We start from the raw sequence: 12,817 nt of genomic DNA, 5'->3' as shown, positions 1-12,817 counted from the left end.
GTCTCATTCAGTGGTAATTTAAAACATCTGATTTGTAAACCCATAAAACTGAAGTTTATGCTGGAATGACAGACACACCCTGGCCCTGTACCACTATGGGATATGTGGAAATCAGGGAAATCAGGGAAATCATTTGGTGTGCAGAGAAGGAAAACCCAAAGTTAGTAATTGGCAGTTTCATTCTTAATATATGCATGCCTCATTTGAATTTGCATAAAAATCAGAGTGCAGGATTTTCTCTGTATTCAAAGCAGCCTGTAACTTCTCCCTGAGCTAATACCAACTTTAGGGTATGGTTGGTGCCCTTTAGTCCTGTCCAGAAGTGTCTTCCTACCAGGGCAGTCTGCAAAAGCATTGGAGGCTCACAGGGGATGAAGTCTCTCCATGGGAGTAAGGAGAGTAAGGAGAGCAGCACAGGCTGTTTACCCCTCAAGGTTTTCAGGATCCCTATAAGCTCCTTTGGCACTGGAGCCTGAGCTCACAAGCCCTGATTCAAAGCTCTTAGTCAAGGTGAAGAAGAACTTTATGGCCCCAGGCAAGTTAAATCTGAACTGACATTAAAGGCATCTGCTGTGTCAGGAGCTGGGAGCTTCTCTGTCTTCAAGCAAAAACACTGCAGTATAAACAAGACCTGAAATATGGTGGTGCTCAACTTGGAGGAAGAGAAATGGAGAACTTCCCAATCCCTGCTGGAGTTCATCCCTTTCTCTGGATCATGTTAAAGCTGTTCCTTAGTGGAATAGCTTTTGTCCCTCCTTGCAAAGATATCATTGAGTTGACTGCAGATTTGCTGCAAGAATAGAGCCCTTAGGGCTCCTTCATTAGCTGTGCAGTGTGGATTTTCTGGAGCATGCAAGACCCTTCTCAGTGTGCTCCAGGATGAGACAATTTTGAGTTTGTGAGGCTTTTTCTTCTGAATTTCAGAATTTGGTCCTTTGAACACACAAGATTCACCAACTGAAAGGACTCAAAGAGAGCTTTCCATGAGGGATTTTACAGATCTCTGTGATAAACTCTCTTTGCTCCTTCCTCCAGTTTACTCCAAGTTTTATTTCTTGCTCAGAAGCTGCTGAACTTGCTGGCCACAGCTGCTCTCCCAGCCCTGGTCACAGCATTAGTTATGAGACTTTAATGACAATGTCTGCCTCAGCCTTTTGCTTGGTCTGGTTACTTCAGCATCTACAGAATGTTTTCACAAAGAAGCAGATGGTGGTAGGAGTAATTGGGCCGTAAAACAGCATTAACAGCTAAAAACGATTTTCACCAGAAAGGATTCTGCGGGCAGGGTGAGGGAGGTTCAGCTCTGTTTTCGTGTTTTCTCTCCCATACATTCACCCCTGCCCTGGCTGTAGGTGGTAGCTCTCTGCTTCCAGGAGATGAGCCTGTCAGGTCAGTCACAAATATGAACAGTTGATGAATAACCCATTATAAAGTCACTTTTATGTTGACTCAGTGGACGTTTCCTGGCTTCAGAGAGAGGCAAGATAATGGCTAGCTTTGTAGAAAGAAAGAATCTCTAAAATGCAACATTTTTTCCCCTTTGTGACTTTTATTGCTTTGTACACTGACATGTCTGAGGGAGGAAAACAGGACCTTGTTGCCAATAATCCACAGCGCTTGGCACAGACGGTCTTTAAATTCTGGCACTGGGATGAATATTAATTCAGTTGTTTTCCCACAGAAGCTACTGATTAGTCAAGGCCAAGTATCCCTGAGATGATTCATTAAAACCAACATCTGAGCCCACCTTTACTGAGTGGCTCTGCTTCTTGTCACCCCTGCAACAGGTGACAGAATGTGTAATGGAAGGGGTGACCAAAATCCCAGAATGGAGTAAAGATAAAAATGCAGAGGAGCCCCAAAGGCTGTGGTGCAATGGCTTCCCAGCTTTCTGGGCATGGAGCCAGGACAACCAGCCAAGGGGGATCACACCCCAGGCAAGGGGCTCCTCCCATGGCTCAGAGCTGGTATCTTTGTTCCTCTGTCACCATCCCCTCGCTCCCAGGCTTCCCAGTTGGCAACTGGTGGTTTGAAGAAGTGTGGCACTACTGTGGCAGAGGTGCTGTGGTGTCCCTCTCTGTGATGATGGGGGATGATGATGATGGTGGTGATGATGAATTTAGGAGTCCCCCAGCATGTGGATATGCCTCTACTGGACACCTGTGTGGTCTAGCCTGATGGTTGCTCGGCTGCTGTGGCTCAAGGGCAAGAATTTGAAGACAATATATACTATAAAACTTAAAGTTTTGCTTCTGTAAAGTCTTTCAACAGGAAAAGCTTAACAAAACAAGAAATCCCACTTTTTACTTCTTTGTGCAAAACCCATTTTATTTCACCTGAGTATTGCAGGGGTCTCCATGCATAAAGTAAATTGCAGGTAGTACAATTTCTTTTGGCTTTTGACTGTGTTTACTGGCCTCTCTCTGTCTGAATCTTGACTTCTTCCATTTAATACCAGCATTTCTTTTACCTCAAGAGGAATACGTAGCTACAGCACAGGTTTAATGCAGGCTGTATCAAAGAAACACTGAAGGGAAAGATTGTCTGAGGTACTGCAAGAGGAGAATGAACAAAACGACTGAAAAGGTCTTCCCGTGTCAGACATCTATGATTTTAAATACTGAACGATCAAGACAAAGGCATTTCCTGGTGATTAATGATGGGCTGGGTGTAGTCATGTCTGGGCCTTAACCCTGGCCTCCTGTATATCCCTAGGAAATGCCCTGTGGCTTAGTTCTTTCTGCTGTTTTAAGCTACACTTGGCTTATGATTGATTGTCGTCTTTAAAAGTACCTTAATGTTTGTGGCTATTTTGGTGACTGCTCTAGACAGCTTTGTTCCTCTCTCCCGGGTCTGGGTGTTATTCCTAAACCCATAGTCCTAAACTAATATAAACATGTCTGAATAGCAGAGAGCTGGGAAAACTCCAGGCATATGTAGGGCAGTTTGATGCAGGTGTGATATAAAACACACAGCAGCCTACAGGTTGTTTGATATCAGTGGTGGCTGCAGAGGTGATGTGCAGGACCTCTGCCAGCTGGGCAGTGACAGGTGCTTTCCATCTCTGCTAAAATTTGATGTGCTGTTGAGAATGATGGCCAGTAAGATGAATGTTATATTGAAATGCAGTGATGATCACTAACTGTGTAAAGGTGCTTTTGGCAGCACTGCTCCCTTAAGGAGACTGGCTGAGTATCAGGGTGCAGAGCTTGTAACTTTAACATTGCTTTACAGCTCCTTTGACCTGGCATTATTAATCCTAACCCCATTCTCAATGTGCTGGCTTCCTAAAAATCCCATTAAATCAGTGCAACCCCAAATGTGCTAAGTCACAACAACGTTAGAAAAGCTGGTTGTGTAAAATGTTGCACATTTGTTTTCAGAAGCTCTCAGCAGCTCATTACCTTGGGCATTGCCTTGTGCTGTATTTATAGTGAGCTCCAATGGAAGCAGAAAAGAACTGACTTGCTTGAGATAAGCAGAGCAAACAGGCACCATTTTTCCAGTCAGTGAAAACCTGGGGCTGCTCTGGCAGCCTGTTCCCACCATCAAAACTGGCTCTTCAGGAGGGACAGCCAAGAGGGGAGAGTTTTCCAAACTGGACCAAATTTGCTTGAGGTTTCACATCAGACAACTGAACTCATTTGTATGATCCTTTTTTGAAGTGGAGGGTGAAGCATTGGCTGACAGGTCTCCCAGATTCACCAGGCAATCACTGTTTCATAGAATCATAGAATCAATTAGCTCCAGCTCCCAGGAATTTCCAGGAAATTTTGAACTTTTGGCTGTCCTTAAATTAAGTTAATGTTTTGGAGATGCTCTAGGAAGCAGATATGATTAAATAAGATGGAATTTAATATGGTTGTAGCTGTTATAATGTGAGAACATGGCCCAGACAGTGTTTGTAGACAGGTGAATGGTGGATTTTATTAGATTTACCTGGGGAAATAGGCAACCTGAAGACAGACATGGGCCCGAGAGCTCTCATCCCTTTTTCTAGCTCTGCTTGTTGATCTAATAAAATATATTACTTCCACAAACCTCATCTTGCCTGCAATTAAATGAAACCCTCCCAGAACCACACTGTGTGACAGATCTTTTCATTCATTTCAGACCCACTGCAGCTCCATCCAGTCCCTCTGCTTCACCAGGGGAGCAGCAGCATGTTGTGCCACTGCACAGCCCCTTCCTCCTCCTTTTGTAGTAACTGTGCAAAGATTTAATAGCAACACATTAATGAGCATTTGTGTGGCTGTGGAGTGAGGGGAAACTTATCTTTTGAACGTGTGAATTATGGAGTGTGTGGGTTAACAAAATGAGAAAGAGCAAAGGTATGTTCAGAGCTGCCATTGATGGAGGTAATGGCAGTTGCAGATGATCAGCCTGACCTTTCCATCTCTTAATCCATACACTGCACTGCCCTTTGTGCTGGGTGGTGAAGAGGAAAATAAAATAGGCTAGAAAAACTTTCTAAACTCAAAACTAGGATAAAAATGTCACATTTTGAGGCCATGGGGAAAAAACGTCACCTGTGCTTTTTTAGAAAAAGCAGTAAGTAAAAAAATTATGAAATAAATCTGGAGATATAAAGTAGTAACTTTCTGATTATGAAAATTAAAGTCACTTTCTTATAATTTTAATAATGTCTTCTTTTTAATAATTATCTTTTATCCCAGATGGAGCCTCACTATATTTTTTATTGATGGCTGTATCTTTAAAATAGGTTGTTAGACCAACAAAACCAAACAGTCAATATGGCTGAATTTTAAACCAAAAAAGTTTCTGAAACACTGCAGGGTGTCCCATCCCAACCCCTGCCCCTGGTGAAGCCCATCCTGCACTGCCTGTCCCACCCAGGGGTAACATGATCTGCCACATTTTGCCTAGTGCTGCCTGGGAGTGATCCCATCTGATCCTTTGAGCTGGAATAGAGGAAAAAGATACAGGATTTCAGTTTTTAGCTCCATGAATCATACTTGCCTTTTGTAGCCAGGCTCTTTAGGCCAACTGCTGGCTATAGGATTCATACTTAAATATAAAACCAGGGCTCCTGAAGCAATTAGTGCTTGTAAGTATCTGCAGGATAAGGCCTGGGAATCCCAGTGTTGATCCAGATGGGCCACACTCTAGAATGTCTCCCTCATCTATCTGTAGGGTCTGAGAGTTTAAAAGTGAAACATCTATCAAAATCTCATTACTTTGGAGAGGATGGGAGCTCATGGATTATAAACCTTAATTTATTTTTTATATCTTAAATCATGGTGCCATATCTAAGGCATAAATTTTTTGCAAAACAAACTGCTGAAGCATTTGGAAGGAGTTGAATAAACACTCCCAGCAGTGCTCCGGAGCAGTGCCAGAGGGAGCAGGCAGGTGCGTGGGGTGAGGATGGCAGAGAGGTGCTGATGGCACAGTGCTTTGGGAACTCCTACTCTTGTTGTTTTTGCAATAGGAGGCTTGTATTTACTCAGAGGAGAGGAGAGAAGGTTAATGCTATCAGTTTCTGGGAATACAGGCACTCCCCAGTGACTGAAAGAGAATATTCCTGGATCCCCCAAAGACCATAACTTCACTCCCAAGTGTCTGCTAGCAGAACGACATGCCTGTCTGCCTTCAGTTTAATACCATCACAAAGGGCTGATTTATTTCATGGTGTTAACCTTCCTGACAGCCTTCGAGCTCGTGCTCTGTAGGGTTTGCTTGGTGGTGTAGGAGGCTGAATGGGTATCAGTGTACAAGGCAGCATTTTAAGTTGAGCAGCACTAAGCAGCCTGATCCTGCAAATCTAGGATCATGCAGCTTGTTTCAGAGATTCATCTTGCCAAGTTTTGTGTGTCATTTAAGGAGAAGTCTTTCCCATAGAGACAAAATGCTTTTGGGAGTGAGAGTGAGCCCCTGAACCCTTGTTAGATAATGCCTTTACCTCCTGGGACAGGGCCAGAGGATTTATTCAGTCCTATCATTTGTGGGAGATGGGGGATCCTAAAGCACAAGAAGGACAGAAAAATCAAAAACTCTATCACAAGTATGTGACAGGTAAAATGAAGTAAAAAACAGCCACAAAACTTGGGATGAGGGCAAGGGTAGGGGTCAAAACTGAATTAATGATAACTTTATCATATATATGGGTAATGAAGGACTGTTTCTGTAGTATTTTATTCTGTAATATTTTATTTTGTTCTTTATTATTTTATTTCTGTATTATTTTTGACCCATTTACACTGTTTGCCTACAACTGGACTTCTCCTCTACTACAGTCAGAATAGTGCTGATTCCAGAGATAAGAGACACAAAGTGAAGGTGATACAGGCAGGCAATTATAAAAACATCTTCTTTGTTTCCCAGGGTGGACAGCCTTCCCCTTAAGGTCACTCTGACAATGTTCCAGGATGTACTTGTGGAGTTGGTGGCTGCTGCAGCAGGGGCCAAGCAGTGTAATCAGAGCTGACATCTGGGTGCTCTCTGTCAGGGCTTCAGGAAGCTTGTTTTGCTCTGAGACAGACCTGCTCTCACTGGGCAACGGGAAAAGCCTATGTGACTGTTAAAACAAGAGTGGAAAAAAGATGGATCTGGAATATGCATTGCTTTATCCTGCCAAGCCAAGTGTTTATTGTGGAGGCCAGACACATCTGTCCTTCTCCAGCAGATATGGTGTTTCTTGGATTAAAAAGGCTGACTGTAGTGGAACAGTGGAAGAAATTGCTTCAGAAGGCTGACTTATTGGAGTCCTATATCACATGGACCCTGTCAGAAAAATATTAGCCACAATAAAGGCTGACACTCAGGGAGATGAAAGCAATATTGCTTGATATTGTGATTACCTTTATAGCAGTGTGCTGAAGGTGAGCAGTGGGGAATTGAGTCCTTTCTTCATTTGACCTGGGTGGTCACTATGATTACTTCAGGGACTTCTTCTTTGTTTTATGTAATAAAACATCTGTAATAAAAGATTTTTTAAAAAATGAGTTTTGGGAAAGGAACTGGAGACACAGATTGCAGGCAGCTATTTGGGTCAAGAGGTTCAGTTTTTGCCAGGCTCCAGATGGAGATAAGAGGAGGACAGGGGCTGGAAGTGACTCTGAAGCTGAATCCTTCTACACTGTACAAGCAATGAGAACAGCATCAATTTACTGAGCTGCACCTGATCCAAAGTTTGGCATGAGAGGGATGGATGCAGGCATTATTTCCTGTGTGGGGTATTCCTGAGAATGCTGCTTGTGAATGTGGGTCTGCTCTGAAAGCTGCAGCAAGTGTGAATAACAACGCTCATCACACTATCTCTGCATTTTCATGCCCTTGCAGATTTACTGGAAGATCTTGGGAAACTGCAGTGCTGGTGGAACAATTTAGTTATATCAAGGAAAAGGATTTTTTTGGAAACTTGACAGAAGAAATAAAATTTACCTACTGGAGGTGCACAAGTTTCTTTAGGTGGAAGGAGGCTGCAGGATATTTGCAGCCAGTTCACTGAACACTCTGCACTGGAGGGAGGTTTATTTTTTTCAGTTAAAATCAAAATCTGTTAACATTTGGCCTGTCCTTATGCTTTTGGTTTGGACTCAGAAGATATTCTCATATGTTGCTGTAATTTTTTTCTGAATAGCAGATACCTTCTCTGTTCCTCTACAAAAGCTTTATGCCACAATAATTTAAGATTTCCTCCAGGTCAGAATATTTCTGCATGTAAAACTCTTTGAAGGTTTAAATAGATTGTAACTGAGTTTTGACATGTATTAGCACGTGTCAGGTACAGCAGTTATTAAGGTAGTGGAGACAAGGCACATTCCATCTCTCCAGAGACTGACTCGCAGGTGTCCAGATCACTACAGGCCACGAGCGGGCAAAGCCCCTAAAAAAAAATCACCCTTTGTTACAACAAGCATTGAAAATGTCATTTGCCACCCATTTCAGCAATAGCTCAGGTGAGGAATAAGCTCTAGTTGCTCTCACAAAATGGTGTCCCAGGATTATTAATGGGAAAATTGCTTTTTTATTTCTTTTAATGTAAATCTTTTCTGTGTGTCTCTCTCTAAGGTTCTGCATCCACACAGAACATGTTTTAAAATTAGATTAAAGCATACATTTATGTTAAAGCATGATTTACTTTGTTCCTGGGTTCTGTCCTGTTCTTCTCCTCTTTATGAGATGACTATGTCTGCGTCCAAACAACTCATAACAGAGAAATTGTTTGATGGATTTTTTTTTTTTTTTTAAATCCTTTAATTCCTTTCATTCATATACCAGGAAGGAGTGTGACATGTAAAAGGAAATACTCAGGCCTGGGTACTTTTTAAATCAGAACAGGTTTGAGCAAAGCCAGCTGACTCTCTGCCCTTCTCTTCCCAGGGCACAGCCTCCGTCCTACAGCGCCGGTCCGACAACGAGGAGTACGTCGAAGTTGGAAGACTTGGTCCATCAGATTATTTTGGTAAGAAAATTCAGCTAAGCATGGTTCAGAAAGACAGGCACGTCTGGGTCAAGTACTGATTGTCTTAATTAGTGTTCCACTCTTACATGCAAGGGGTTATGGGCAGGTCAGCCTCTGCTCTCAGCGATGCTCAGAGATTTCAAGGAAGCTGAATCCATTCCATGGTTTACACCAGTGTAGCTGACAGGAGACAGATCCAGAATCAGCAAAACAGTCTGAAAGCATTTGTTTTCAAAAGCATTTTACACACATGCATTATGCATGTGTAATGCATTTGTACTGTCAGCAGAATTATGTAAAGTGTCTATCAAGAGATATATAAAGGGAGATGTTCTACTAGCAGAGCAACGGGGTGGTGGAATATGCACCCTCTGAAAGGGAGGAGGGTGTGTGGCAGTGTGCTGTCTCTGTTTCTAGGTGAGATAGCCTTGCTGCTCAACCGGCCCCGGGCAGCCACCGTGGTGGCACGTGGACCCCTCAAGTGTGTGAAGCTGGACCGGCCCCGCTTCGAGCGAGTGCTCGGCCCCTGCTCCGAGATCCTCAAGAGAAACATTCAGAGATACAACAGCTTCATTTCGCTCACTGTCTAAATGATTCCTCTGGAAAGCTGCCTTCATGTGACCTTGTGCACTTAAAATTTGCTCTGTGCAGCTCCACAGCTTTATGAAGAAAAAAAAAGAAGTGTGCATTTTATGTGTATTTTTTTCTGTTTATGTCACCTAGTGGATGTCAGCTCAAATCTCATGTATCATGGAAATGGAAGGATAACTGTTTGGGTAAGACTAGCTTTGGGGAAAATTGGGGCTCTTTTGGGCTCTTGGCTTGCAGACAAGATTTTCACCTACTGTTGGTTCTTATTGGTTAAAACTGTGGGTTCAACTATTTAAAATACATATTAATTTCTGTTTTCTTTATTATCTTTAAAGCTGGTCTTACTCACCTTTTGTCAAGGTTCTTTGATCAAGTGATGTGTATGATGTCCCTGCCCACGGCAGGGGGTTGGAAGTCGATGGCCTTTCAGGTCCCTTCCAATCCAAACCAGTCTGTGATTCCATGATATCTCTGCCTGTCACCTCTAAAAGACTTTTCACTGGTTATGGACCGGGGGGTTCTGAAATCCCATGGGATGGGTGGCAGTCTCATTGATGAGATGCAATAAAGGGGAAGGTTGGAGGAAGCTTTTGATCATTCCAGCAAGCCAGGGAAAAGTAAAGGTTTTGAGTGATTTTATTTGTGGCTTAAATATAGGGGCCATATTCCTCCATGTCACAAAGCCTTTTGGGTCTGCTTTGTAGGATATGCTCAGGCAAACAGCCTGCTCCAGTCTTCTGGGTGAAGAGGTCAAGGGACAATGTTTTGGAAGAACTCAAATGGAGCCTTTAGGACCTAAGTTATTTGTCCTCAGCTTTTTTTAAATGAGGGTTCACATTAGAGTCCTTAGGAGTCCAATGGGGGCTTCTCTGCTGAATTAAGTTGGCTTCAAAACTCAGCAGAATGTCCTCAGCCACTTCTCTGAGCATTACATGAAATGCTGAAGAGATAGTGCCAGGTGCACTTCAGGGACAAATACAGCAGCTTGTTTTTAATAAGGTCCATTTAATGAAATTCAAATGCCTTTCTTCTAGTATATGATAAATTTTAGAATTTTTAAAGATTTTCTGAAAGCCAAATAAATGCTTCAAAATGCTGCTTCTCCTCCAAAAGACAGGTATTGTGTAACAAAGAGCACCAGGATCCTGGAGCCCAGGTCCCTCCAGGGGCCTCGTGGCCTTGCTGGCAGTCATTGCTGCCCTGCCTGCACATGGGGCTCCTCCTGAATGGAGCTTTTTTCAGATCTCTCAAGGCTGGGGATCTGCACAGCCCTCAAGGATGGGATCATTGGGACTATGATTTGCAAAGCCTTACCTTTGCAGGCAAACTTGTCGTTGCCAGCAGCAGCAAAGCTCTGCATCTCAGCCATGCTAAACAGCACTGCCTGCCCTTCAGCTGGGCCAAAACTACATTTCTTCTTTACAATAATATTCTTCTGAGTAAATACAAGCTTTCTGTACCTTTGACATGCCAGAGGGTAAGCAGTGAAATACAACATCAATCTCCCTTTTGAAACTAGAGGTGTAGCTGAACTTGGCTATATGGCTAAAATGAGTCCTATTGACACACAATTGCTTTCTTCTTTGGAATTAACAAATGCTAATTGGACACGTTCCTGTTGACTCCCACCAAGGGCCCAATATTCCAGTAGCTGCCCGTAGTGGTTCTCACAGAGCTAAAAAGATTCTCAGCTTCACGCTCTTCTCATCCCTTAAAGGTGCTTAATTTATTTTAGCATAATTTCAGTGGTCCTGTTAGTGTATATTCGTTGCTGCTATTTATTATGATTATGTTATGCTTCTTGCACGTGTTATTAAATATGACCATTCACAGTTTCCAACCTTGCAATTTTTATCACCTACATTTATATAGGCAGACCTATTCTATATAGATATGTCAATGTATATGCATTTGGTTATCTGCTGCACTGTTTTTGTATTCTCTTGTGCAATTTTTAAAAGAAATATTTTTTAAATGTTACCAGTCACTCAAGTATGTTCTTTTACCTGTTGCATTTCTGTTGTGTTGGTAAAAAAATTGTGAGTGTTTCGCATAATATGCAGGACACATCTCTTGTCAAATACCAAGTATTAGCCTCATTGTTTAGAAGTTACTTGAGCTCACAGACACACTGCAGATTCTTTGCTTTAAACCTTTACAGCTCATGGAAAATACATTTGAATTATGGTTCTGTTATAAGCAATCTCAAGAGAAATGTAACTGTCTAACACCAGGATTCCTGTGCTTTAAGTGGAACAAAATGATATTCAGTGACATTTTGAAGATAATTGGAATATTTGCAGTGGATGATGGGACAGGATTATGGTATGAATAAAATTCTTCTACGTTATAAGTGGCCATTGTGGGTTTATTGCTAATGGAAGTTTGTGTGAGTAGATGTCATGTTCCAGTTAAAATCTGTATATCATCAAAACTTTGAGCTCTACTGAAAATAATCAGATGCAAAGGGACAAAAAATAGACCAAGATTCCCAGTGCTATATATAGTAATGGAAACCAAACTGGTTTTGTGGAGGATTAGCATGAAGGAAAAAAAATCATCTGTTTAAATGAAACCATATATGTCTATATAAAGAAATAGGGGTCCGATGTGTCTCTTGGACCTTCCTGTTGTTGTCCAGGTGCCAACTGTGAAACCCTCAGGACTGATGCTGAACCTGTCCTATGGCCAGGGGTTACACCTGGGGAGAAACAGGCTCTTTCCTTCTCAAATACCTCTGGTGCTCCTTTTCCCCCAGTATCACAGGCAAAGCCCATGGTCCCAGCCACACCAGGGATCTGTCCCAGTCGTTCCTCTCAACTTTTGGGCACCCACATGGATTTTTAGAACCGTGGCTGCCGTAGGACTGAAGCACAGCCCCATTTTTGGCACCAGGGATGTACTTCCATGGCTTGTGTTCATGCCACAGGCTGGCCAGGAGCTACACTGAGGACAAACTTCTCAGAGAAGGCAGAGCCTCCAAAGGAACCACCTGTACTTCATGCATCAAGGTGCAGACATGGGTTAGAACTGGAGAGTGTCGTTTCTGGGTGATGAGGTGTCACATGTGCTGTTAGTGTCACCCCACCTACCAGAGCTCTGGGTGGCCACTTCAGTAGGTGTGTTATGGTCCAAGTTTGGCTCCAGAGCTGGAGGTGTCACCCCAGAGCAGAGGGCAGGGCCAGTGGCTGATTGTGTGGTAACCCCTGCACAGAAATCTTGGGTGGCTCCCAACATCCAAGGGCTGTGCAGCTTTCCGTTTTTGGAGTGTGTTATTTTTCCCCCCTTTGCTACGACTCAGGAGGGAAGGACTGGTCTTTCCAGAGAATTACTCACATTATGCAGTAATCAAAAGTGACCACTCTCTCTGAGGTCCTTCCAGACGGACATTACCAGCCCACGCTCCCCAGAAATGAGCATCTCACCACTCCTCATTGTCATTCCTTTTTTGGTTGGTTTTAATTGTATCACAGCCATTTTAAGACTCCTGAGACAAAAGAAAAGACTTTTTAATTTTTTTTTTTTTTGATAGAAACTAATTGCACCTCAGCTTTTTACAAGACCATGTGGCTGACCAGGCTTTGGTGTGTGTATCACATTACTCTGGCTGGCTCAGGCACTCCCACTGCTTCGTGGCACTAAACTGGTGCTAAAGTGGTGCTAAAGTTGTTGAGTCACTGTAAACCCTGTGAATCCTTCCTTGATCATCAAGAAAACATGGCCTGACACCATGTTACCTGTTCAGGTGTTGGTGGGAAACAAGAGCTGTTAGAGAACCAAGTAACCCCAGCTGGTTAT

The 12,817-nt window shown here is 42.9% G+C and overlaps 1 protein-coding gene across 2 annotated transcripts in view; it reads left to right on the top strand.

Moving 5' to 3' along the window:
• Positions 1-11,372, top strand: part of PRKAR1B (protein kinase cAMP-dependent type I regulatory subunit beta) — a 91,765-nt gene extending 80,393 nt beyond the window's left edge. For both annotated transcript variants that reach the window (XM_050980141.1, XM_050980140.1), the window contains exons 10-11: positions 8,347-8,428; positions 8,846-11,372. In XM_050980141.1, coding sequence (XP_050836098.1) covers positions 8,347-8,428; positions 8,846-9,018 — 255 coding nt within the window. In that variant the 3' untranslated portion in view covers positions 9,019-11,372. The remainder of the gene's footprint in view (positions 1-8,346; positions 8,429-8,845) is intronic.
• Positions 11,373-12,817: the final 1,445 nt, after the last annotated feature.

Source organism: Serinus canaria, chromosome 14, assembly GCF_022539315.1.
Source record: "Serinus canaria isolate serCan28SL12 chromosome 14, serCan2020, whole genome shotgun sequence".
Classification (NCBI taxonomy): domain Eukaryota; kingdom Metazoa; phylum Chordata; class Aves; order Passeriformes; family Fringillidae; genus Serinus; species Serinus canaria.
This window is presented reverse-complemented; position numbering and strand designations above follow the sequence as displayed.